The sequence below is a fragment of the Anomaloglossus baeobatrachus genome, chromosome 1 (assembly GCF_048569485.1).
Source record: "Anomaloglossus baeobatrachus isolate aAnoBae1 chromosome 1, aAnoBae1.hap1, whole genome shotgun sequence".
Classification (NCBI taxonomy): Eukaryota; Metazoa; Chordata; class Amphibia; order Anura; family Aromobatidae; genus Anomaloglossus; species Anomaloglossus baeobatrachus.
Genome location: NC_134353.1, coordinates 967,109,679 through 967,135,937, shown reverse-complemented (window position 1 = coordinate 967,135,937; position 26,259 = coordinate 967,109,679). Strand labels below are relative to the sequence as shown.

Genomic DNA, 26,259 nt, shown 5'->3' with positions numbered 1-26,259 from the left:
GTTATAGGGCCATTACATGTTTTTTTGGTAATCCACTTAGGCCTGTTTCACACGTCAGTGATTCTGGTACGTTTGTGCTTTTTTTTTATACGTACCAGAATCACTGGCATACACAGACCCATTATAATCAATGGGTCTGCTCACACATCAGTGATTTTTCACTGAACGTGTCTCCGTGCAGCGTGCACGCGTGGCCGTGATTCTGCACGGAGACATGTCAGTTTTTGTCTGGCATCACTGATGACCCACGGACCACACTATGCAAAAAGGAGGGGAGCTTATGACTGGCATGCAACAATGAGAAAGTAAAAAATGAGATTTTTGGCAAATAATTGATCAATGATTTGAGCCACCCCCGCCCCGTCACGGCAAATCTCTATAGGGGGTCCCTACACTATATTTATAATTTATATACGTACCATAAGGTCTCGTGTAGTGCACAGGACCATATAAGAACATATTGCCGTGCACGCCCAGTGTGGTTTGCAAATACCTTCTATTGCCCCCCCCCGTGTACAAGAGACCAGGCTAAAATCCCCTCACACCCCCGGGTACAAGGCTAAAATCCCCTCACACCCCCGGGTACAAGGCTAAAATCCCCTCACACCCCCGGGTACAAGGCTAAAATCCCCTCACACCCCCGGGTACAAGGCTAAAATCCCCTCACACCCCCGGGTACAAGGCTAAAATCCCCTCACACCCCCGGGTACAAGGCTAAAATCCCCTCACACCCCCGGGTACAAGGCTAAAATCCCCTCACACCCCCGGGTACAAGGCTAAAATCCCCTCACACCCCCGGGTACAAGGCTAAAATCCCCTCACACCCCCGGGTACAAGGCTAAAATCCCCTCACACCCCCGGGTACAAGGCTAAAATCCCCTCACACCCCCGGGTACAAGGCTAAAATCCCCTCACACCCCCGGGTACAAGGCTAAAATCCCCTCACACCCCCGGGTACAAGGCTAAAATCCCCTCACACCCCCGGGTACAAGGCTAAAATCCCCTCACACCCCCGGGTACAAGGCTAAAATCCCCTCACACCCCCGGGTACAAGGCTAAAATCCCCTCACACCCCCGGGTACAAGGCTAAAATCCCCTCACACCCCCGGGTACAAGGCTAAAATCCCCTCACACCCCCGGGTACAAGGCTAAAATCCCCTCACACCCCCGGGTACAAGGCTAAAATCCCCTCACACCCCCGTGTACAAGGCTAAAATCCCCTCACACCCCCGTGTACAAGGCTAAAATCCCCTCACACCCCCGTGTACAAGGCTAAAATCCCCTCACACCCCCGTGTACAAGGCTAAAATCCCCTCACACCCCCGTGTACAAGGCTAAAATCCCCTCACACCCCCGTGTACAAGGCTAAAATCCCCTCACACCCCCGTGTACAAGGCTAAAATCCCCTCACACCCCCGTGTACAAGGCTAAAATCCCCTCACACCCCCGTGTACAAGGCTAAAATCCCCTCACACCCCCGTGTACAAGGCTAAAATCCCCTCACACCCCCGTGTACAAGGCTAAAATCCCCTCACACCCCCGTGTACAAGGCTAAAATCCCCTCACACCCCCGTGTACAAGGCTAAAATCCCCTCACACCCCCGTGTACAAGGCTAAAATCCCCTCACACCCCCGTGTACAAGGCTAAAATCCCCTCACACCCCCGTGTACAAGGCTAAAATCCCCTCACACCCCCGTGTACAAGGCTAAAATCCCCTCACACCCCCGTGTACAAGGCTAAAATCCCCTCACACCCCCGTGTACAAGGCTAAAATCCCCTCACACCCCCGTGTACAAGACTAAAATCCCCTCACACCCCCGTGTACAAGACTAAAATCCCCTCACACCCCCGTGTACAAGACTAAAATCCCCTCACACCCCCGTGTACAAGGCTAAATCCCCTCACCCCCCCGTGTACAAGGCTAAATCCCCTCACCCCCCCGTGTACAAGGCTAAATCCCCTCACCCCCCCGTGTACAAGGCTAAATCCCCTCACCCCCCCGTGTACAAGGCTAAATCCCCTCACCCCCCCGTGTACAAGGCTAAATCCCCTCACCCCCCCGTGTACAAGGCTAAATCCCCTCACACCCCCGTGTACAAGGCTAAATCCCCTCACACCCCCGTGTACAAGGCTAAATCCCCTCACACCCCCGTGTACAAGGCTAAATCCCCTCACACCCCCGTGTACAAGACTAAATCCCCTCACACCCCCGTGTACAAGGCTAAATCCCCTCACACCCCCGTGTACAAGGCTAAATCCCCTCACACCCCCGTGTACAAGGCTAAATCCCCTCACACCCCCGTGTACAAGGCTAAATCCCCTCACACCCCCGTGTACAAGGCTAAATCCCCTCACACCCCCGTGTACAAGACTAAATCCCCTCACACCCCCGTGTACAAGACTAAATCCCCTCACACCCCCGTGTACAAGACTAAATCCCCTCACACCCCCGTGTACAAGGCTAAATCCCCTCACACCCCCGTGTACAAGGCTAAATCCCCTCACACCCCCGTGTACAAGACTAAATCCCCTCACACCCCCGTGTACAAGGCTAAATCCCCTCACACCCCCGTGTACAAGGCTAAAATCCCCTCACACCCCCGTGTACAAGGCTAAATCCCCTCACACCCCCGTGTACAAGGCTAAATCCCCTCACACCCCCGTGTGCTGCAGCTCTTCTCACTACGGAGGTTTCTGACACACTGAGGCTCAGGACTTGGAGACGATGGAGCACTGATGACGTCATGTGACCAGCAGCTGAGGGGGCGGAGCTTAGTAGACGTGGTACAGCCCTACTAGTTTCTCTCCAATAAAGATCTCCGCCTACTCCGGTCACGTGACCAATCTCGCACTTCCTTCCTTTCTCCACAGAATTATCAAAGCATAAATGTAATAAGCTCCGCCCCCAGCACGCTCTGAGTGCTTGCAGTGACGTCACCACAGGTCCTCCAGCGCTGAGGTGCTGCAGATGCTGGGCTGGTGATTTGTGAAGATCTGCTGTTCTCTCTGTTATCAGCCATTACATAGAGCATTCTGTACAGAATATACAGATAAGAAAAGATTATCCAGAACCTGCAGGTGAGCGGGAGGCATTGTGGGAAATCTGAGGAGGAAATGCTGTGTACCTGCAGATCCGTCTTGTAGATGTGATCGGAGCCTTAAGCGGGCTTTACACGCTGCGACATCGCTAATGCGGAGTCGTTGGGGTCACGGAATTGGTGACGCACATCCGGCCGCATTAGCGATGCCGTTGCGTGTGACACCGATAAGCGATTTTGCATCGTTGCAAAAACGTGCAAAATCGCTAATCGGCGACACGGGGGTCCATTCTCAAAAATCGTTACTGCAGCAGTAACGAAGTTGTTCCTCGTTCCTGCGGCAGCACACATCGCTGCGTGTGACGCCGCAGGAACGAGGAAGCTCCCCTTACCTGCCTCCCGGCCGCTATGCGGAAGGAAGGAGCTGGGCGGGATGTTACGTACCGCTCATCTCCGCCCCTCCGCTGCTATTGGGCGGCGGTTCAGTGACGTCGCTGTGACGCCGCACGGACCGCCCCCTTAGAAAGGAGGCGGTTCGCCGGTCACAGCGACGTCGCCGGACAGGTGAGTATGTGTGACGGCTCTGGGCGATGTGCGGCACGGGCAGCGATATGCCCGTGTCGCGCAACAGATGGGGGCGGGTACCCACACTAGCGATATCGGGACCGATATCGCAGTGTGTAAAGTAGCCTTTAGTTACAGGATCCATCGCTCGTGGTTGGTGATGTCTTGTAGATGTGATCGGGGCCTTAGTTACAGGATCCATCGCTCGTGGTTGGTGACGTCTTGTAGATGTGATCAGAGCCTTAGTTACAGAATCCATCGCTCGTGGTTGGTGACATCTTGTAGATGTGATCGGAGCCTTAGTTACAGGATCCATCGCTCGTGGTTGGTGACGTCTTGTAGATGTGATCGGGTCCTTAGTTACAGGATCCATCGCTCGTGGTTGGTGACGTCTTGTAGATGTGATCGGAGCCTTAGTTACAGGATCCATCGGTCGTGGTTGGTGACGTCTTGTAGATGTGATCGGGGCCTTAGTTACAGGATCCATCGCTCGTGGTTGGTGACGTCTTGTAGATGTGATTGGAGCCTTAGTTACAGGATCCATCGCTCGTGGTTGGTGACGTCTTGTAGATGTGATTGGAGCCTTATTACAGGATCCATCGGTCGTGGTTGGTGACGTCTTGTAGATGTGATCGGGTCCTTAGTTACAGGATCCATCGCTCGTGGTTGGTGTTGTCTTGTAGATGTGATCGGGTCCTTAGTTACAGGATCCATCGCTCGTGGTTGGTGACGTCTTGTAGATGTGATCGGGGCCTTAGTTACAGGATCCATCGCTCGTGGTCGGTGACGTCTTGTAGATGTGATTGGAGCCTTAGTTACAGGATGCAGCGCTCGTGGTTGGTGATGTCTTGTAGATGTGATCGGGGCCTTAGTTACAGGATCCATCGCTCGTGGTCGGTGACGTCTTGTAGATGTGATCGGAGCCTTAGTTACAGGATCCATCGGTCGTGGTTGGTGACGTCTTGTAGATGTGATCGGAGCCTTAGTTACAGGATCCATCACTCGTGGTTGGTGACGTCTTGTAGATGTGATCGGAGCCTTAGTTACAGGATCCATCGCTCGTGGTTGGTGACGTCTTGTAGATGTGATCGGGTCCTTAGTTACAGGATCCATCGCTTGTGGTTGGTGACGTCTTGTAGATGTGATCGGAGCCTTAGTTACAGGATCCATCGGTCGTGGTTGGTGACGTCTTGTAGATGTGATCGGGGCCTTAGTTACAGGATCCATCGCTCGTGGTTGGTGACGTCTTGTAGATGTGATTGGAGCCTTAGTTACAGGATCCATCGCTCGTGGTTGGTGACGTCTTGTAGATGTGATTGGAGCCTTATTACAGGATCCATCGGTCGTGGTTGGTGACGTCTTGTAGATGTGATCGGGTCCTTAGTTACAGGATCCATCGCTCGTGGTTGGTGACGTCTTGTAGATGTGATCGGAGCCTTAGTTACAGGATCCATCGCTCGTGGTTGGTGACGTCTTGTAGATGTGATCGGGTCCTTAGTTACAGGATCCATCGCTCGTGGTTGGTGACGTCTTGTAGATGTGATTGGAGCCTTAGTTACAGGATCCATCGCTCGTGGTTGGTGACGTCTTGTAGATGTGATCGGAGCCTTAGTTACAGGATCCATCGCTCCTGGTTGGTGACGTCTTGTAGATGTGATCGGGGCCTTAGTTACAGGATCCATCGCTCGTGGTTGGTGACGTCTTGTAGATGTGATAGGGGCCTTAGTTACAGGATCCATCGGTCGTGGTTGGTGACGTCTTGTAGATGTGATCGGAGCCTTAGTTACAGGATCCATCGGTCGTGGTTGGTGACGTCTTGTAGATGTGATCGGGGCCTTAGTTACAGGATCCATCGGTCGTAGTTGGTGACGTCTTGTAGATGTGATCGGGGCCTTAGTTACAGGATCCATCGGTTGTGGTTGGTGACGTCTTGTAGATGTGATCGGAGCCTTAGTTATAGGATCCATCAGTCGTGGTTGGTGACATCTTGTAGATGTGATCGGGGCCTTAGTTACAGGATCCATCGGTCGTGGTTGGTGACATCTTGTAGATGTGATCGGGGCCTTAGTTACAGGAGCCATCGCTCGTGGTTGGTGACGTCTTGTGGATGTGATCGGGGCCTTAGTTACAGGATCCATCGCTCGTGGTTGGTGTCGTCTTGTAGATGTGATCGGGGCCTCAGTTACAGGATCCATCGGTCGTGGTTGGTGACGTCTTGTAGATGTGATCGGGGCCTTAGTTACAGGAGCCATCGCTCGTGGTTGGTGATGTCTTGTAGATGTGATCGGAGCCTTAGTTACAGGATCCATCGGTCGTGGTCGGTGACGTCTTGGAGATGTGATCGGAGCCTTAGTTACAGGATCCATCGGTTGTCTTGGAGATGTGATCGGAGCCTTAGTTACAGGATCCATCGGTCGTGGTTGGTGACGTCTTGTAGATGTGATCGGAGCCTTAGTTACAGGATCCATCGCTCGTGGTTGGTGACGTCTTGTAGATGTGATCGAGGCCTTAGTTACAGGATCCATCGCTCGTGGTTGGTGACGTCTTGTAGATGTGATCGGGGCCTTAGTTACAGGATCCATCGCTCGTGGTTGGTGTCGTCTTGTAGATGTGATCGGAGCCTTATTTACAGGATCCATCGATCGTGGTTGGTGACGTCTTGTAGATGTGATCGGGGCCTTAGTTACAGGAGCCATCGCTCGTGGTCGGTGACGTCTTGGAGATGTGATCGGAGCCTTAGTTACAGGATCCATCGGTCGTGGTCGGTGACGTCTTGGAGATGTGATCGGAGCCTTAGTTACAGGATCCATCGGTCGTGGTTGGTGACGTCTTGTAGATGTGATCGGAGCCTTAGTTACAGGATCCATCGCTCGTGGTAGGTGACGTCTTGTAGATGTGATCGGGGCCTTAGTTACAGGATCCATCGCTCGTGGTTGGTGACGTCTTGTAGATGTGATCGGGGCCTTAGTTACAGGATCCATCGCTCGTGGTTGGTGACGTCTTGTAGATGTGATCGGAGCCTTAGTTACAGGATTCATCGCTCGTGGTTGGTGACGTCTTGTAGATGTGATCGGAGCCTTAGTTACAGGATCCATCGCTCGTGGTCGGTGACGTCTTGTAGATGTGATCGGGGCCTTAGTTACAGGATCCATCGCTCGTGGTTGGTGATGTCTTGTAGATGTGATCGGGGCCTTAGTTACTGGATCCATCGCTCGTGGTTGGTGACGTCTTGGAGATGTGATCGGGGCCTTAGTTACAGGATCCATCGCTCGTGGTTGGTGACGTCTTGGAGATGTGATCGGGGCCTTAGTTACAGGATCCATCGCTCGTGGTTGGTGACGTCTTGGAGATGTGATCGGGGCCTTAGTTACAGGATCCATCGGTCGTGGTTGGTGACGTCTTGTACATTCATGGCCAAAAGTTTTGAGAATGCTACAAATATTAATTTTTACAAAGTCTACTGCTTCAGTTTTTCTAATGGCATTTTGCATATACTCCAGAATGTCATAAAGAGTGATCAGCTTAACAGCAATTACTTGCAAAGTCAATATTGGCTAAGAAAATGAACTTTAACCTCCAAAACACATTTCAACATCATTGCATTCCTGCCTTAAAAGGAGCAGCTAACCTTGTTTTAGTGATTGTTCCATTAACACAGGTGTGGGTGTTGATGAGGACAAGGCTGGCGATCAATCAGTCATGATTAAGTAAGAATGACACCACTGGACACTTTAAAAGGAGGCTGGTGCTTGGTATCATTGGTTCTCTTCAGTTAACCATGGTTATCTCTAAAGAAACACGTGCAGCCATCATTGCTCTGCACAAAAATGGCCTAACAGGGAAGAGTATCGCAGCTACAAAGATTGCACCTCAGTCACCAATCTATCGCATCATCAAGAACTTCAAGGAGAGAGCTTCCATTGTTGCCAAAAAGGCTCCTGGACACCGAAGAAGGACCAGCAAACGCCAGGACCGTATCATAAAACTGTTTCAGCTGCGGGATCGGACTACCAGCAGTGCCGAGCTAGCTCAGCAATGGCAGCAGGCTGGTGTGAGTGCTTCTGCACGCACTGTGAGGCGGAGACTGCTTGAGCAAGGCCTGGTTTCAAGGAGGGCAGCAAAGAAGCCACTTATCTCCAGAAAAAACATCAGGGACCGACTGATATTCTGCAAAAGGTTCAGGGAGTGGACTGCTGAGGACTGGGGTAAAGTCTTTTTCTCAGATGAATCCCCTTTTCGATTGTTTGGGACATCTGGAAAACAGCTTATTAGGAGAAGAAGAGGTGAGCGCTAGCACCAGTCTTGTCTCATGCCAACTGTTAAGCATCCTGAAACCATTCATGTGTGGGGTTGCTTCTCAGCCAAGGGAATCGCACCACTCACAGTCTTGCCTAAAAACACAGCCATGAATAAAGAATGGCACCAGAATGTCCTCCAAGAGCAACTTCTCCCAACTGTCCAAGAGCAGTTTGGCCCCAACAATGCCTTTTCCAGCATGATGGAGCACCTTGCCATAAAGCAAAGGGGATCACTAAATGGCTCATGGAACAAAATATATAGATTTTGGGTCCATGGCCTGGAAACTCCCCAGATCTTAATCCCATTGAGAACTTGTGGGCAATCATCAAGAGACGGGTGGACAAACAAAAACCAACAAATTCTGGCACAATGCAAGCATTGCTTATGCAAGAATGGACAGTCAGGATTTGCTCCAGAAGTTGATTGAGAGCATGCCAGGGAGAATTGCAGAGGTCCTGAAGAAGAAGGGGCAACACTACAAATATTGACTTGCTGCATTAACTCATTCTAACTGTCAATAGAACCTTCTGGTCTCATAATATGATTGCAATTATATTTCTGTATGTGATGTAAACACCAGACAAACACAATTAAAAACCAGAGGGCAACAGATCATGTGAAAAAATAATTTTGGTGTCATTCTCAAAACTTTTGGCCATGACTGTAGATGTGATCGGGGCCTTAGTTACAGGATCCATCGGTCGTGGTTGGTGACGTCTTGTAGATGTGATCGGAGGCTTAGTTACAGGATCCATCGCTCGTGGTTGGTGACGTCTTGTAGATGTGATCGGGGCCTTAGTTACAGGATCCATCGGTCGTGGTTGGTGACGTCTTGTAGATGTGATCGGAGGCTTAGTTACAGGATCCATCGCTCGTGGTTGGTGACGTCTTGTAGATGTGATCGGGGCCTTAGTTAGAGGATCCATCGCTCGTGGTTGGTGATGTCTTGTAGATGTGATCGGAGGCTTAGTTACAGGATCCATCGCTCGTGGTTGGTGACGTCTTGTAGATGTGATCGGGGCCTTAGTTAGAGGATCCATCGGTCGTGGTTGGTGACGTCTTGTAGATGTGATCGGAGCCTTAGTTACAGGATCCATCGCTCGTGGTTGGTGACATCTTGTAGAGGTGATCGGAGCCTTAGTTACAGGATCCATCGCTCGTGGTTGGTGACGTCTTGTAGATGTGATCGGGGCCTTAGTTATAGGATCCATCGCTTGTGGTTGGTGATGTCTTGTAGATGTGATCGGGGCCTTAGTTACAGGATCCATCGCTCGTGGTTGGTGATGTCTTGTAGATGTGATCGAGGCCTTAGTTACAGGATCCATCGCTCGTGGTTCGTGACGTTTTGTAGATGTGATCGGAGCCTTAGTTACATGATCCATCGGTCGTGGTTGGTGACGTCTTGTAGATGTGATCGGAGTCTTAGTTACAGGATCCATCGGTCGTGGTTGGTGACGTCTTGTAGATGTGATCGGAGCCTTAGTTACAGGATCCATCGCTCGTGGTTGGTGACGTCTTGTAGATGTGATCGGAGCCTTAGTTACAGGATCCATCGCTCGTGGTTGGTGATGTCTTGTCGATGTGATAGGAGCCTTAGTTACAGGATACTTCGCTCGTGGTTGGTGACGTCTTGTAGATCTGATCGGAGCTTGTTGGGTCCTTACAGGACACAGCCAAGCCCCTTAATGTTAGGCCTTGTATATTGGAGTTCCCGTCCCTGTGTGGTGCACCTGGATAGTGCTAGTGCAGCCCACCTGGTCGAATTGTATGGGTGTGACTAATAGGCTGTTAACCAGTTACTGTGCACCTTCATGTGTGAACGACGCCCTATACAAGTCACTGGTATGCAATTTTATCATCCATCAATCGCCCCCTCCACCGATTGGAAGTGTGTGAGCGATTTGCATCTTTTGCACCTGTGATGCCTCCACCTTATTGGGGGTCTTGCTGCATCCTGCTAGTGCATTTGTTTCTTGGCCTGGGCAGATTGTAACTGCTGCTCTCTATTTGCTCTAAGTACTTTTTGGGTCCTTACAGAATATCTGTGGCTGTCACATAATTGTCCATATTTTGAATTCTTCTATAATCCATGTGGTGACGGCCCAGGAACGTGTTCCTTTCAATGCTCAGTAATTGTAGTTCTGTATCTCACACGTTATATTGTTATCTGTGATTTCCATCTTCTCCTGTATCATAGACGCTAGCAAGACGAGATCCCTGCAGCGGATCCAGTTTTCATCCCTCCTTCTTGTGAATGATCCCCGAGGATGGATGAGGACGGGAATGAGATCAACAGAAGATTATTAACCCTCTCCCTGGAGATCATCTCCCTGCTGAGCGGAGAGGTAACTCCTCCACATTCCTATCAACTTTATTATGTTATGTGACGTCATGGAGAGGAAATCCAGAATAAAAAGGAAAGGATTCTTTACTGTAAGAGCCGTGAGACTGTGGGGCCCTCTGCCAGGAGGAGTTGTCAAAGTGAACTCCCTATAAGAGTTGTAGAAGGCCCTCGATGCTTGCCCTGAGTGTAATAATATTCCAGGTTACGGCCCCAGATTACTGGAGACGGTTATTGATCCCGGGAGATATATTGATTGTCAGATCTGGAGTCCGGAAGGAAATCTCCCCTTAAGTGTCTCTCTCCATCCACAGGATTACACCATAGTGAGGAAGACACTGGGGGACTGTGTGACTCCCATCATCCATCTCCAGGAGTCAGGAGGGCGGAGCCGGAGCCCCATCACAGCCCCTCCCCCGATACATGAGAGGAGCAAGAAGAGGATCCTAGAGCTCAGCAACAAGATGATTGAGCTGCTGACCGGAGAGGTGACTGCTGGGACATTATACAGGAAGCACTGGAGGATTCTGGGTGATGAGGGGAGAGGTGACTGCTGGGACATTATACAGGAAGCACTGGAGGATTCTGGGTGATGTCCGGAGAGGTGGCTGCTGGGACATTATACAGGAAACACTGGAGCATTCTGGGTGATGAGGGGAGAGGTGACTGCTGGGACATTATACAGGAGACACTGGAGGATTCTGGGTGATGAGGGGAGAGGTGACTGCTGGGACATTATACAGGAGACACTGGAGGATTCTGGGTGATGAGGGGAGAGGTGACTGCTGGAACATTATAAAGGAAGCACTGGAGGATTCTGGGTGATGAGGGGAGAGGTGACTGCTGGGACATTATACAGGAGGCACTGGAGGATTCTGGGTGATGAGGGGAGAGGTGACTGCTGGGACATTATACAGGAAGCACTGCAGGATTCTGGGTGATGAGGGGAGAGGTGACTGCTGGGACATTATACAGGAAGCACTGGAGGATTCTGGGTGATGAGGGGAGAGGTGACTGCTGGGACATTATACAGGAGGCACTGGAGGATTCTGGGTGATGTCGGTGTCGTTGTTGTCAGGTTCCTATAAGGTGTCAGGACGTCGCTGTCTTTCTCTCCATGGAGGAGTGGGAGTATCTGGAAGGACACAAGGAGCGGTACGAGGAGGTGATGATGGAGGAGCAGCGGCCGGTGATATCACATGGTATGTATAAACATACTGTACGTGTATATACTTTGTATGGAATCTTCTTGCATATTCCTGTGGGCCGAATCTAGCAGTGGTAAGGGGTACTTTATACGCTGCTACATCGCTTCCGATATATCGTCGGAGTCACGTCGTCATTAATGACGCACATCCGGCACCGGTAGCGACATCGCAGCGTGAAACACTAATGAGCAACAATCAACGATCGCAAAATCGTTCCAAAACGGTGATCATTGACACGTCGCTCCTTTCCTTAATATCGCTGCTGCCACTGTTACGATGTTGTTTGTCGTTCCTGCAGCTCCACACATCCCTGTGTGTGACACTGCGGGAGCGACGAACATCTCCTTACCTGCCTCCACCGGAAAAGGAGGAAGGAAGGAGGTGGGCGGGATGTTACGTCCCGCTCATCTCCGCCCCTCTTTTTCTATTGGGCGGCGGTTCAGTGACTCTGCTGTGACGTCACTATGACACTGAACGAACCGCCCCCTTAGAAAGGAGGCGGTTCGCCGGTCACCGCGACGTCACAGAGTAGGCATGTGCGTGTGACGCTGCCGTAGCGATAATGTTCGCTACGGCAGCGTTCACCACATATCGGCCGTACGACGGGGGACAGGTGCTATCGCGCTCAACATCGCCAGCAAATGCTAGCGATGTCGCAGCGTGTAAAGCACCCCTAAGGCCGAGTTATTTTTAATTTTACGCCTGCTTTGTCTTATGAGGGTCTTCACTGTCGGCCACTCTGTCATTTCCATTATATCCATGTGGATTCCTTTGGAATACGATCTATGACATATGATCTATCCTCTACCTTTGCTGTAGACGCTGCCCATGCGGTGAGGACCACAATGCTTTAGCTTAGTCTTTGATACATGAAATTAGCAGCAGTGATCTACAGACAGATACACGGCCAGACACTTATATAGTGTCTTTGTGTCTCCACAGATGGATCCAGGAGGAGAAATCCCCCAGAGAGATGTCCCCGTCCTCTGTGTCCCCAGGACTGTCCAGAGGAGAAGCACAATGTCCCGGAGACTCATCAGGTAGATGGCGCTGACGTCTCCACAACATCTGACCATAAAGTGATTGGACCGGAGCTCGATTTATATTTTTATTGTCTTTTTAGTGGGAAGATCTGTTTGATTTTAAAGTTGTCGTTGTTGATGAAGCAGAAGAGTCGATGGATTCATGGGATGATCAGCAGGGTAAGGAGAGGAGACTGTCCTGTGTTCTGGGGTCACCTACTACTACTTGTCATGCTAGGTTTGGGGAAGTACCAAGCGATCGGTGAAAGGGAGGGGAAGAGAAACCCTGTGTCTAAGGAAGATGGCGACCCCTTACCAACCCTACCACTTAACAAACCCTATCGCTGGGCCATGGGTTCTAAAGGCCCCGTCACATGGTACGATATATCGTGTGATCGCATGAGCGATCGTACCCGCCCCCGTCGTTTGCGCGTCACGGGCAATTCGTTGCCCGTGGCGCACAATGTCGTTAATCCCCGTCACACGTACTGCCCTAACGATGTCGCTGTGGTCGGCGAACATCGTCTTCCTGAAGGGGGAGGGACGTTCGGCGTCACAGTGATGTTAGTGACCGCCCAATAGAAGCAGAGGGGCGGAGATGAGCGGGACGTAACATCCCGCCCACCTCCTTCCTGCCGCATTGCCGGCGGCCTGAAGGTAAGCTGTGTTCGACGTTCCCGGGTTGTCACACGGAGCGATGTGTGCTGCCTCAGGAACGACGAACAACTGTCGCACAGAAGGAGGAACGACATTATGAAAATGAACGACGTGTCAACGAGCAACGATAAGGTGAGTATTTTTGCTCGTTCACAGTCGTTCGGAGGTGTCACACGCTACGATATCTCTAACGATGCCGGATTTGCGACACGAATTCTGTGACTCCGAGGACATATCATTAGATATATCGTAGCGCGTGATGGGGCCTTTACTCTGCCCTAGATAGGTTTTGGTCCTACAGTGCCTTGCGAAAGTATTCAGCCCCTTGAATTTTTCAGCCTTTTCCAACATTTCAGGCTTCAACCATAAAGATAAAATGTTAATGTTCTGGTGAAGAATCAACAACAAGTGACACAATTGTGAAGTTGAAGGAAATTTATTGCTTATTTTAAACCTTTTTTAAAAAATAAATAACTTAAAAGTGGGGCGTGCAATATTATTCATCCCTTTTTTTTTAAATCAAATTATTTTTTATTTTATATTAAGTATACAAAGACAATGTCATTTGTTCAGCATTAATTAACATAACCTCAAACTTCCCCCCCCAACATCCCCCCCACCTTCCGTCAGCGTACACATTACACGCCTCTATACAAAAAAATCTCTCGTTTGTACCTCTCAGTGACATACATCGGAATGTATAGAACCAAGTATCCATGCTCAGAAACCGTCATCCCGCAACCCTATTATTTATCCATATTGCAACCACGGATTCTACAACGTATCAAAGAGTGCAAGTTGTTTCCTTTTCCCATACATGCTTCTCTCCATCCGAGCTATATAATTAGCATATGTGATAAATTCCCCTCTACTCGGTGGCCCCCTGCATCCAGTGTTTGGCAATTACTTTCCTCGCCGCATACAGCAGTCTGGCCATCACTGTTTTAAAAATGTTGTCTACTTTAATTTCTTCTACATACCCTAGAAGACAGATCAGGGGTTGTCTGGGAAGTTCACATCTATAAGCTCCTTCTATTTTATTAAGGACCGTTATCCAGAAGGACGTCAACCTGGGGCACATCCACATCATATGTAAGATGCCGGCATCTTCTCCATTACATCTAGGACAGTCGGAGTTAGACGGGCTTTGCACGTTGTGACATCGCAAGCCGATGCTGCGATGTCGCACGCGATAATCCCCGCCCCCGGCGCAGCAGCGATATCTTGTGATTCATGGCGTAGCGAACATTATCGCTACGCCAGCTTCACATGCACTCACCTGTCCTGCGACGTCGCTCTGGCCGGCGTCCCACCTCCTTCCTAAGGGGGCGGGTCGTACAACGTCAGAGCGACGTCACACGGCAGGCGGCCAATCAAAGCGGAGGGGCGGAGATGAGTAGGATGTAAACATCCCGCCCACCTTCTTCCTTCCGTATAGCCGTCGGCGGCAGGTAAGGTGATGTTCCTCGCTCCTGCAGCTTCACACACAGCGATGTGTGGTGCCGCAGGAACGAGGAACAACAACGTACCTGTCGCAGCACCGGCATTATGGAAATGTCAGAGAATACACCGATGATACGATAACGACGCTTTTGCGCTCGTTAATCGTATCATCTAGAATTTACACACTACAATGTCGAAAGTGACGCCGGATGTGCGTCACTTTCGATTTGACCCCACCGACATCACACGTGCGATGTTGCAATGTGCAAAGCCGCCCTTACTCCTCAGTCCCATTTTACACATAATTAGCGGGGATGTATATGCTCTATGCACCACATAGAGGTGGGATAATCTTGCCGGTTCACTCATTGATAATTTCGGTATGTATTCCAGGACACTTTCCCACACCTCATCAGTGATCCCGTCTATTTCTCCCTCCCATTTAGATCTAGTTCTTACTGGGTGGTTAAGCAAATATGTATGCAATAGATCCCTATATATGGTTGATATGATTCCTCTTGTGGACCAACCACTACACACATATTTCGATACTGTGTCCGCCAGAACCAGCAGTGATTGCTTAGTCCCTTGAGCCGTTACTGCATGTGCCATCCGTTTATAGTGGTACCATCCGGACGGAGATACCCCAAATTCTTCTTGTATTTGTGTAAATGGTTTCAAACGTCCCTGGTGTAGAATTTGCCACATATATTGTGGAGGTGGCCTAAGCTATAGCTTGTTTGTTCAAACGTAATAAGAATATCTGTGTATGTAAATAATCAAAATATAGATGTAGTTGCATAATTATCTGTGTCTATGTAGCAATTGCACAGACCTATAATATAATTCAAAGCTGTATAGTCAAGAAGGGGGTTACCAAAAATAAGTGAACAGATGTACAAACAATGAACAAAGAATAGTATTTATGCTTATCAGTAGTTCCACACAAAGAAGGAATGTGCCATCCATGGGATGAAATGTGGGTACCTACACTCCCCAACCCTCCCTATGCAGCTTCGATGTGTGCGAGAAAACAAAATTGATACTTTTTGTACATATCTGAAGGTTCGAATGTAATACTAAAAACTGATCTATAGATGTACACGAGTTCAGTTGGTGACGCTGGCTCAAGGAGAACATGTCTCATGTATTCATTGTCTGATTCATTAATATCGGCTCTGATATATATAGCTAATACGGCACCGGCCTCTGAATATCCTAAACGAAGTTTCTAAAGTAACTCTGAGGGATCCAGATAGGAGTATTGTGTATCACATAAAGTATCTTGGGCATAAGCACCATTTTAATAAGATTAATCCGTCCTATCACTGATAAATAAAGCTTATTCCAAGCAGTTATCTTACTACGCAATTGCTTCAGTAAAAGAACTAGAATAATAGTGCTGTAATTCCCAATTGGCATGGCTACCTGAATGCCCAGATATCTAAACCGATCCACAACCCGCAGTCTGTTAACCTCATCACCTGAAACCGACCAGTCTATTCCCGCGTCCACCTGGAATAGGTTTCATCTGGTCCAATTTATAGTCAGTCCAGAAATCCTTCCGAACCATTCGATCACCTGCATTGCACGGCTCAACGATGCTCCCGGGTCTCCCAAAAATAGCAGAATATCGTCTGCATAGAGGGCTATATTTTCTTCTAGAGGGCCATATGCAAAGCCCTTTATATCTCTATTCTGCCGTATAGAGGCCGCCGATGGTTCAACCGCTAAGGCAAAAAGGAGAGGCGAGAGCGGGCAACCCTGACTAGTAGCTGTTTGTAGGTCCACTGTATGTGACAACATTCAATTAATTCTTACCTTAGCCAACAGTCTAGCATATAATTTCTGTATCCAAGATAGAAAGTTAGGGCCAAATCCCATATATCTCAGCACTTCCCATAGATACCCCCATTCCACACTGTCAAATGCCTTATGGGCATCTAACGAAGCTATCACTCTCTGTCCCGGATTGTCCACCGGTAGCTGCATGTTAAAGTATAATCGTATATTTTTCACCGTAGATCTATTAGGCATGAAATTATTAATCCCCTTTAAGTTAATACTTTTTAGCGCCCCCTTTTGCTGCGATTACAGCTGCAGTCTTTTGGAGTATGTGTCTATCAGTTTTGCACATGGAGAGGCTGAAATTCTCGCCCATTCTTCCTTTGTAAACAGCTGGAGCTGAGTGAGGTTGGATGGAGGCGTTTGTGAACAGCAGTTTTCAGCTCTTTCCACAGATTCTCGATTGGGTTCAGGTCTGGACTGTGACTTGGCCATTCTAACACCTGGATACGTTTATTTGTGTACCATTCCATTGTAGATTTTGCTTTGTTTGGGATCATTGTCTTGTTGGAAGACAAATCTCCGTCCCAGTCTCAGGTCTTTTGCAGACTCCAACAGGTTTTCTTCAAGAATGGTCCTGTATTTGGCTCCATCCATCTTCCCATCAATTTTAACCATCTTCACTGCCCCTGCTGAAGAAAAGCAGGCCCAAACCATGATGCTGCCACCACCATGTTTGACAGTGGGGATGGTGTGTTCAGGGTGATGAGCTGTGCTGATTTTACACCAAACATATCGTTTGGCATTGTGCCCAAATAGTGTGATTTTGGTTTCATCTGAGCAGAGCCCCTTCTTCCACATGTTTGGTGTCTCCAGGCGGCTTGTGGCAAACTTTAAACAACACTTTTTATGGATATCTTTGAGAAATGGCTTCTTCTTGCCACTCTTCCATAAAGGCCAGATTTGTGCAGTGTACGACTGATTGTTGTCCTATGGACAGACTCTCCCCCCTCAGCTGTAGATCTCTGCAGATCATCCAGAGGGATCATGGGCCTCTTGGCTGAATCTCTGATCAGTATTCTCCTTGTGTGAGATGACAGTTTGGATGGACGGCCGGGTCTTGGTAGATTTGCAGTGGTATGATTCTCCTTCCATTTCAATATGATCGCTTGCACAGAGCTTCTTGGGATCTTTAAAGTTGTGTAAGTCTTTTTGTAACCAAATCTGGCTTTAAACTTCTCCACAACAGTATCCTGGACCTGCCTGTTGTGTTCCTTGGTCTTCATGATGCTCTCTGTGCTTTACACAGAACATGAGACTATCACAGAGCAGGGGCATTTATACGGAGACTTGATTACACACAGGGGCTTATATTTATCATCATCAGTCATTTAGGACAACATTGGATCATTCAGAGATCCTCAATCAACTTCTGGAGGGAGTTTCTGCACTGAAAGTAAAGGGGATGAATAATATTGCACGCCCCAATTTTCAGTTATTTATTTTTTTAAAAAGTTTGAAATAAGCAATAAATTTCCTTCCTCTTCACAATTGTGTCACTTGTTGTTGATTCTTCACCAGAACATTAACATTTTATCTTTGTTTGAAGCCTGAAATGTGGGAAAAGGTTGAAAAATCCAAGGGGGCCGAATACTTTCGCAAGGCACTGTATGTGTCCAGCGTGATACCTGGCTCTAGGCTGACCTTCATCTGGGCCCTAGGTAGGGAGAGGATGGGATGAGCTCTTCGTCAACCCCACTTAGAACTAAAGGACACACAGGGACAATAAACAAGGGAAAACCACAAACAGCTTATCTCCAAGAAGATTCAGAGAGAGGGACTGCAAACTGTAAAAAGTTACTCCAGATGGTTGCAAGCCGACTGCTTGCACTCAGGATCCATAGGGAGTTATCACCAGCACAGACCAGAAGAGAATGAGGGAATTTAAGGATACAAACGGAAATGCTGATGGAGACAGCTGAAAGGGTGAGAATCTCTGCAGAGTCCTAAAGGGATGAAGCCCAAGCAGAGGACAGACATGAGATACCATACACATAAAGCAGAAATAATAGAAGGTCAGGGAGCAATTTGTTGCAGCCAAACATTGTGACTGTCTATAGCCAAACACCACAGGGACTGCCTGTCACTCATGACACACCTGTGCCTCTACTTCCATCATCTCATCATTACATGACAAAATCTGCTATGTCACTGTGTGTCTCCTACAGATGGACTCATGGAAAGAAATTGTCCAGAGAGATGTCCCCGTCCTCTGTGTCCCCAGCACTGTCCAGAGGAGAATCACAATGTCCCGGAGACTCATCAGGTAGATGGCGCTGAGCCCTGTATTGGGTTTATCTAGCGAGTAATTTTGGTTCTGCAGTCGTCACTGTCTCATTACTCTGTTCGATGTCTCCAACTTTCTGCCGAACTGTAACAGGGGGAAGATCCGGCTAATATTAAAGTGGAGGATGAGACAGAAGAAGAAGTAGACGAGAGGACGAGGGGGGATCAGCCGTGCAAGAGTGAGGCGGAGGAGATCCCGGCAGCTCTTACCACAGGTACGTAAGAGGCGTCATGATTTGGATCCACCTTGGAGCCACAGAACAGATCCACATCGGCCAAGGCTTATACACGGAGGAGAATTCAGATGGGACAGATTTGATGGAAGAAAATACAGAGATAGATTTAGAGAAATTAAACAATCGAAAAGTCAATAATCACAGCATCAGTGTCGGGCGGCAAGTACAAGTAGGCGAATGTCAGGTGCGCGTGGTATGGAGCAACCGGCCGTGATACAACCAGCATCTGCCGCTAAGAACAATGGCTCCAGCTTCAGAGATTGTGGGTTATGCTGAGCAGTAATGGCAGGGGTGGGCCAAGCGAAGCCTCGTGTCCTCCACTTCTGTGCTCCGATGAAGGAGATCCTTAATTGCGCTATATATTGCAATACTAGGGAACAGAAACATTGTGGTACAGATTAGAAGTGTTTTACAGGAACTAAAAAATATAGTAAAAAAAAAGAAACTTTAAAACCATTTAAAAATAATGAAAATAATTACAAAATAAACATATTTGGTATCTCCGTGTCAGCAGATGTCCGATCTATCAAAATCTAAAATTATGAATGAGTCCATGTCCCACATTCGCATAAATTCGGCATTTTTCTGCTACATCTTTTGTACAGATTCCATTGTGTGCGACCATCCTAGCAAATTAGATGGGATTTCATGAACTCATGCCCTCAACACGATGTTCATTGGTGCATTTTTTTTTTTTTTTTTTTTTGGGGGGGGGGGGGGGAGGGTTAATCTATAAAAATGTTGCCGTTTTCAAGGGAACCTGACAGGTCCCCCATGTCATCCCACCCACCAGCATTAATATATTTATTGCTAAATATTCTGCCTAATGCACCCTTTATACTGCCTGACTCCTAAACACATTGAAAACAGATCTTTATAAAGTCCTTTTTCATATGTAAATTAGCCCCTTGACTAGTCAGCCCTCTCCACGTTATCACGCCCCTGTGGGTGTAATCTTATGATGAGAAGAGAGGCGGCTTCTTCACTGGCTTCCTGTAAATCCTGGGCATGCATGTGACTTTCTTCACTTACACCCAGCTTCAAAGGCACAATAATTTATGTTTCTTGGCCTCCGATAGGAGCGCTACCCATAAAGTGAAACCCTCGTCCTCTTCACTTCCAGAGATGCGCAGTGCTCTGAAGCCGGGAAGCGTACACCCAGCTTCAGAGGCACAATGATGCAAGTGCATTCGCAGGATTTACAGGAAGCCAGTGATGTTAGTGAAGAAAGCCATATGCGGGATTTACAAGGATCTGCGAGGACACCACCTCGCTGTAAATCTTACCATCTCCCCCACATGGGCATGATAATATGTGGAGAGGGCCAACTAGTCTGGGGAACTAAATTGACTAGTCAAAGGGCTAATTTACATATGAAAATAGGACTTTATAAAGATTTTTATCCAATGTGTCAGTCAGTATAAAGGGCTCGTTAGGCAGGGTATGTAGTAGTAAATATATAAATGCTGGTGGGGGGGGACATAATGGGGGACTTGTCAGATTCCCTTTCAGTGCAAAATCAAAGCTTTTCTGCACTAATAAAAAGGAATTTAAAAAACGCTGCGTTAAATCTGCACCAATAACGTATAAAATAAGAGGGAAGGTTATTACGTGTCAGGGAAGGAGATTATAGGCTTTTTTTTTTTTTTTTTTTAAACTTGTGTATCAAAACAAAAAATGAGATTAAAATCGAAAATTGTCTGTAAAATCGAGACTTTAATTTTCTGTCAAAATTGTTCAGCCCCCATTCCATGACTCAATATGTATCTAATATTGGGATGTGTAGGGTGCTGTTATCACACACAGACTCTGAGTCAGCACGGCCTGTGTTATGTTACAGTAAGTGTGGAGGTTGTAATCGTGTGATGATATATATCGTTCTATCGTTATTGTTACGTCACCATCGAAGTCCGCTCCATCGACTTCTACTGCGATCGCCAGGCGACACCGTGTTCCTGCCGTGGATGGTGCTGGTGATGGGAGAGGAGTCGATGCCAGCGGCACTGGTGGGCGCAGGCTCCGCTCATCCACTGGTCTGGGTTTCCTGGGGATCTGCAGTGCCACTGGCTGACTGTAGGTGGCGGGTGTCTCCCAGCTGAAGTTACCATCATTCAGCTACAGCCTATGGGAAGACATCACGCCCTTTTGAATGACCCTCCTGTCTGCTCACCTCTGCCAGAGATGGTTCTAAAAATTCTGGCTCCTGTTTCGTCCTGTGATTTTGTGTGCTGACTTCTGCGTGTTTCCTGACTACCCTCCTGCCTGCTGTTTTTGTACCTCGCTGCCCGATCCAGTTTTGACCTCTGCTTGTTTCTGATGTACTTGCCTGCCGATTCTGTTCCGCAATTCCTGGTTTGACCCTGCCTGACTACTCTCCAGACTGCAGCCCTCCACAGGTAGTGATCTCCAGGGCCCTGTGTAATTCCAAATCCCTGTATAGGGGTTAAAGGGCTTCAGGATTCTGGGGGTCCTGCTTGGTGAGTGGCTTCCCTCTAGCCTGTCCATTACAGCCCGTCTGAGTCTGTGGATCTAGGCAGGCGTTACAGTTATCTACTTCTGCTGTAAGGGAAGGGGTTATTATGGATGTTGTAATTCTTTTCACAGTGCGACCTTTTGAGCACAATTAATTAAGAAAGTTATAAGACAGTAAATGCATTATTATGGCAGGTTTATTTGCTTTTGTTATGGCAGTATGGGGGGGTTTTGGGTTTTTTTTTTGCACTTTTTGAGCCAAAGCCACAAGTGGATGTAATAGGAATAGGTTATACTTCTCCTTATTGAAGTGTTAATTTCTGACTGTGATGCGGAACTCTTCCCCCCCCCCCCAAAAAAAACTGCACCTATTTTCTTTTGCCCGATGGGAATGGAATGATTGCCTACTTTGTGTTTTGAAATTAAACTTAATTCTGTTTTTATCGTAACAGAAAATCACAGTCAGAATCCTGAAGGAACCTTCATGTTAATGCTAAATTACAAAGTAGGCAATGAAGACATCAAGCAGCACACTACAGAAGAAAACCCCATCACTCTTAATTTAAATTCAGGACTCTATAGTACAAATCTATTATATAATCCACTGAATCACAAGGAACCTTCTCCTGCGCAGCTTCAGATTTTTTCCACAAGTTCAGGACTAAAAGAAGGAAAAGGTTTTGAATGTGGCGAATGTGGTCAACAGTTTACAAAAAGCTCAGGTCTTTTGACGCACAGAAAATTTCACACATGGAAGAAGCCATACTGCTGCTTAGAATGTGGGAAGTGGTTTACAGATAAAGCAAATCTTGTAATACATGAAAGAAGTCACACAGGAGAGAGGCCATATTCATGTACAGAATGCGGGAGGAGCTTTACAAGTAAATCAAGTCTTGTTAGACATGAGAGAGTTCACACAGGAGAGAAGCCGTATTCATGTACAGTATGTGAGAAATGCTTTGCACATAGATCAGATCTTATGAAACACCAGAGAAGCCACACAGGAGAGAAGCCATATTCATGTTCTCAATGTGGGAAATGTTTTACAGATAAATCAAGTCTTGTTAAACATCTAAAAAGTCACACAGGAGAGAAACCATTTTCGTGTTTAGAGTGTGGGAAATGTTTTCTCACTAAAGCCAAACTAAGGGATCACCATCGAAATCACACAGGGGAGAGACCATTTTCATGTTCACTATGTGGGAAGACCTTTATGGATAATTCAAGTTTTGCTAGACACAAAAAAGGTCACACAGGAGAGAAGCCGTATTCATGTTCACAATGTGAGAAATGCTTCACAGATAAATCAAGTATGGTTAGACATGAAAAAAGTCACAAAGGGGAGAAGCCGTTTGTATGTTCAGAGTGTAGAAAATGTTTTGCACATTCATCAGATCTTGTTAAACATTTCCGAATTCACACTGGAGAGAAGCCGTATTCATGTTCAGAATGTGGGAAGTGTTTTGCCGATAAATCATATCTTGCTAAACATGAGAGACTTCACACAGGAGAAAAGCCGTATTCATGTTCAGAATGTGAAAAATGTTTTACACATCAATCAGACCTCGTTAAACATCAGAAAATTCACAGAGGGGAGAAACCTTGTTAATGTTCAGAATGTAGGAAATGTTGTATTTTGTAAGTCAAATTTGGGGTTCATCAGTAGAGTCACACAGGAGAGAAGATGTTTTATTGTTCTGCGTGATTCAAAATGTTTTGCAGGGTAATCAAATCTTGAAACTCCTCAGAGAACTCACGTAGATGGGAAACCTTATTCCTACTTTGAATGTGGGAAATATATAAGAGCTTAAAAGAAAAAGAAAAAAAAAGTTTTACCATGTCTGGTTATTTACAGACAAATTTCAGCAATAAGGCTTGATTCACCTAGCCGTGGGCGTTACCACCCAAGAGAATTTGCCCAATTTTTTCTGAGGTGTCATCTTAACTGCTATCTAATTGGATAGGGTTATTTCCTCCTCTATTTTTTTTTGTTTTTCACTGAAGCAGGTAGATTGTCTGACTCTTTTTTTTTTTTTTTTTTTATATGTTGACTTGGTTAAAAATAGATCAAAATAGGATAGAACTCTGAAGTACCAAGATGTCCTCCTAGTTTCATCTGTATCTTACGGATCCCCATAGACTTTAATAGCCGAGTCATATCCGCAGATCGGGTGAGAATAGGACAAGCTCTGAATCTCATGGGCCAGAGACATATTCCTGTCAATCAACACTAATATATGTATGTATGTGTATGTGTGTATATATATATATATATATATATATATATATATATATATATATATATATATAATGTGTGTACAGTACAGACCAAAGGTTTGGACACACTTTCCCATTCAAAGAATTTTCTTTATTTTCATGACTGAAAATTGTAGATTCACATTGAAGGCATCAAAACTATGAATTAACACATGTGGAATGAAATACTTAACAAAAAAGTGTGAAACAACTGAAAATATGTCTTATATTCTAGGATCTTCAAAGTAGCCACCTTTTGCTTTGATTACTGCTTTGCACACTCTTGGCATTCTCTTGATGAGCTTCAAGAGGTAGTCACCGGAAATGGTTTTCCAACAGTCTTGAAGGAGTTCCCAGAGATGCTTGGCACTTGTTGGCCCCTTTGCCTTCACTCTGCGGTCCAGCTCACCCCAAACCATCTCGATTGGGTTCAGGTCTGGTGACTGTGGAGACCAGGACATCTGGTGTAGCACCCCATCACTCTCCTTATTAGTCACATAGCCCTTACACAGCCTGGAGGTGTGTTTGGGGTCATTGTCCTGTTGAAAAGTAAATGCTGGTCAAACTAAACACAAACCGGATGGAATAACACGCCGCTGCAAGATACTCTGGTAGCCATGCTGGTTCTGTATGCCTTCAATTTTGAATAAATCCCCAACAGTGTCACCAGCAAAGCCCCCCCCCACACTATCACACCTCCTCCTCCATGCTTCACGGTGGGAACCAGCCATATAGAGTCCATCCATTAACCTTTTGTCATGATTGACTCCTGGCTCAGCTGGAGCTGAGCCTATTTTTAGTTTAACTTCTGATGCAAGTCATGTTAGGGGTTAATCCTTTCAGCCTCGTTCTGAAGGTCAGGCTGCTTTATTAGGGCACTGTTTCTCTTGGACTTTACCAGTGATACTTCTGGCTTTGCTGTGTTCTGCTCTTGAGTGACCTGTTGTCTGCCCTGCCCCCTCCTGACCTCCGTGTTCACCTGACCTGGTAACCTCCTCTGTTGTCTGTTTCCATCAGTGTCTCTCCCGTTGTCTCCCTGTTCGTTCCTTATCTGTTTACCTTTATTCTGTCTTGTCTTCCCACTCCCCCTCGCTTCTAGGCTCTGATTTCCCGGCTACTGACTATTTGCTTCCCTCTGACTACGTTTAGACTTTGCCCTTGTGTACTTACAAGACCTCATGTTGTGACACGGCTTTCTGACGATTCTACTGCCATCTGGTGGGCTTGACTAGTATTACCTCTGCTAGGGAATTCCCTGCTCATACGTTTCCTCCACTTTTACGCCCCCTAGTGGTTTACCACCTAACTACCTTCTCAGATAGTTTCAGGAATCCTCTCAGTCCCACATTACTGCGCTGTACTGCTATTGTACATCTTAGAGTACAGTGTGACACCTTTTCTGCGTCGTACAGAGACACAGTGGTTGGATCCAAAGATCTCAAATTTGGACTCCTCAGACCAAAGCACAGATTTCCAATGGTCTCATGTCCATTCCTTGTGTTCTTTACCCCAAACAAGTCTCTTCTGCTTGTTGCCTGTCCTTAGCAGTGGTTTTGTAGCAACTATTTTACCATGAAGGCTGCTGCACAAAGTCTCCTCTTAACAGTTCTTCTAGAGATGAGAAGGTGTGTCCAAACTTTTGGTCTGTACTATTATATTATATATAAATATATATATGAGAGAGGAAAATAAGTATTTGTTTGATCCTCTGCTGATTTTGTAGTTTTCCACCTACACAGAATGGAGAGATCTGTAATTTTTATCATAGGTAACTCCAACAGAATGCAAAAAAAATCCAGAAAATCCCATTGTATGATTTTTTAAATCAAATACTTATTCTCCTCACTGTATAGACCTGTGTGTGAATGTAGCCTAAGAGGGTTTCATTTGGGGGCTGCCAGACACTCCGATAATAATCATCCGTGGCCAGAATCGGTGGAGAAAACGTTTTGTGGATACAATGAAGGAAACGGCAATGAACCTTCTCACCTCGCTCCTCGCCTTTTGCCGACAATGTCACACGCACTGTAGCATCTGTAATGAAAATAATGTATTATACTGTTTAGGTTTTTTTGTGCATATTTGATCTTCGGTAAAGTAATTTAATAATGTAAAGATGAATAAACTGAACAGAAATTTATAAATCCACGTTGCAATAATTTATTGAAATAGAATTTCTACTCACGGACTTGTTATATTTCTCGCTACGTTAAGGCAAAAGTTTAAATTTGGTTCTGGAGCTCCAGATTTGGTAGAAATGTTGGACTTTTTCTGCTGGATTTTGCAAGTTAACATACCGTATATGCTGACATGGTGTTTAGTCTTAGAAATGGTTTTTTTTTAACCCCTTACTGCCCCCCAGTCGTTATTACGTCCCTGCGGTTACAGTGTTAATCTGCTGCTGCAGGCGGGGATCCGCGCACATGTCAGCTGATTTGTACAGCTGACATGTGTGCTTCGCAGGTACGAGTGGAACCACTATCCACCTGTATCTGTTTACCCCTGAAATGTCGCTGTCAAGATGTGACATTGCCATTTAACGGCGATCGCAGTAGACGTTTACTCACCGCCCGATACCGGAAGTCACATGA

At 47.0% G+C, this 26,259-nt stretch overlaps 1 protein-coding gene across 2 annotated transcripts; it reads left to right on the top strand.

The window, feature by feature from the left end:
* The first annotated feature begins 2,932 nt into the window (after positions 1-2,932).
* Positions 2,933-25,792, top strand: LOC142257951 (uncharacterized). Of its 2 annotated transcripts, XM_075330279.1 has the most exons (9): positions 2,933-3,079; positions 10,100-10,247; positions 10,558-10,731; positions 11,322-11,445; positions 12,394-12,491; positions 12,575-12,653; positions 18,587-18,684; positions 18,799-18,919; positions 21,865-25,792. In XM_075330279.1, exons 2-9 carry the CDS (start codon positions 10,170-10,172, stop codon positions 23,019-23,021), a joined length of 1,929 nt encoding a protein of 642 aa, XP_075186394.1. In that variant the 5' UTR covers positions 2,933-3,079; positions 10,100-10,169; the 3' UTR covers positions 23,022-25,792. The 2 variants fall into 2 exon arrangements, with proteins under 2 accessions (XP_075186394.1, XP_075186403.1); XM_075330288.1 differs by lacking the exons at positions 12,575-12,653; positions 18,587-18,684.
* Positions 25,793-26,259: the final 467 nt, after the last annotated feature.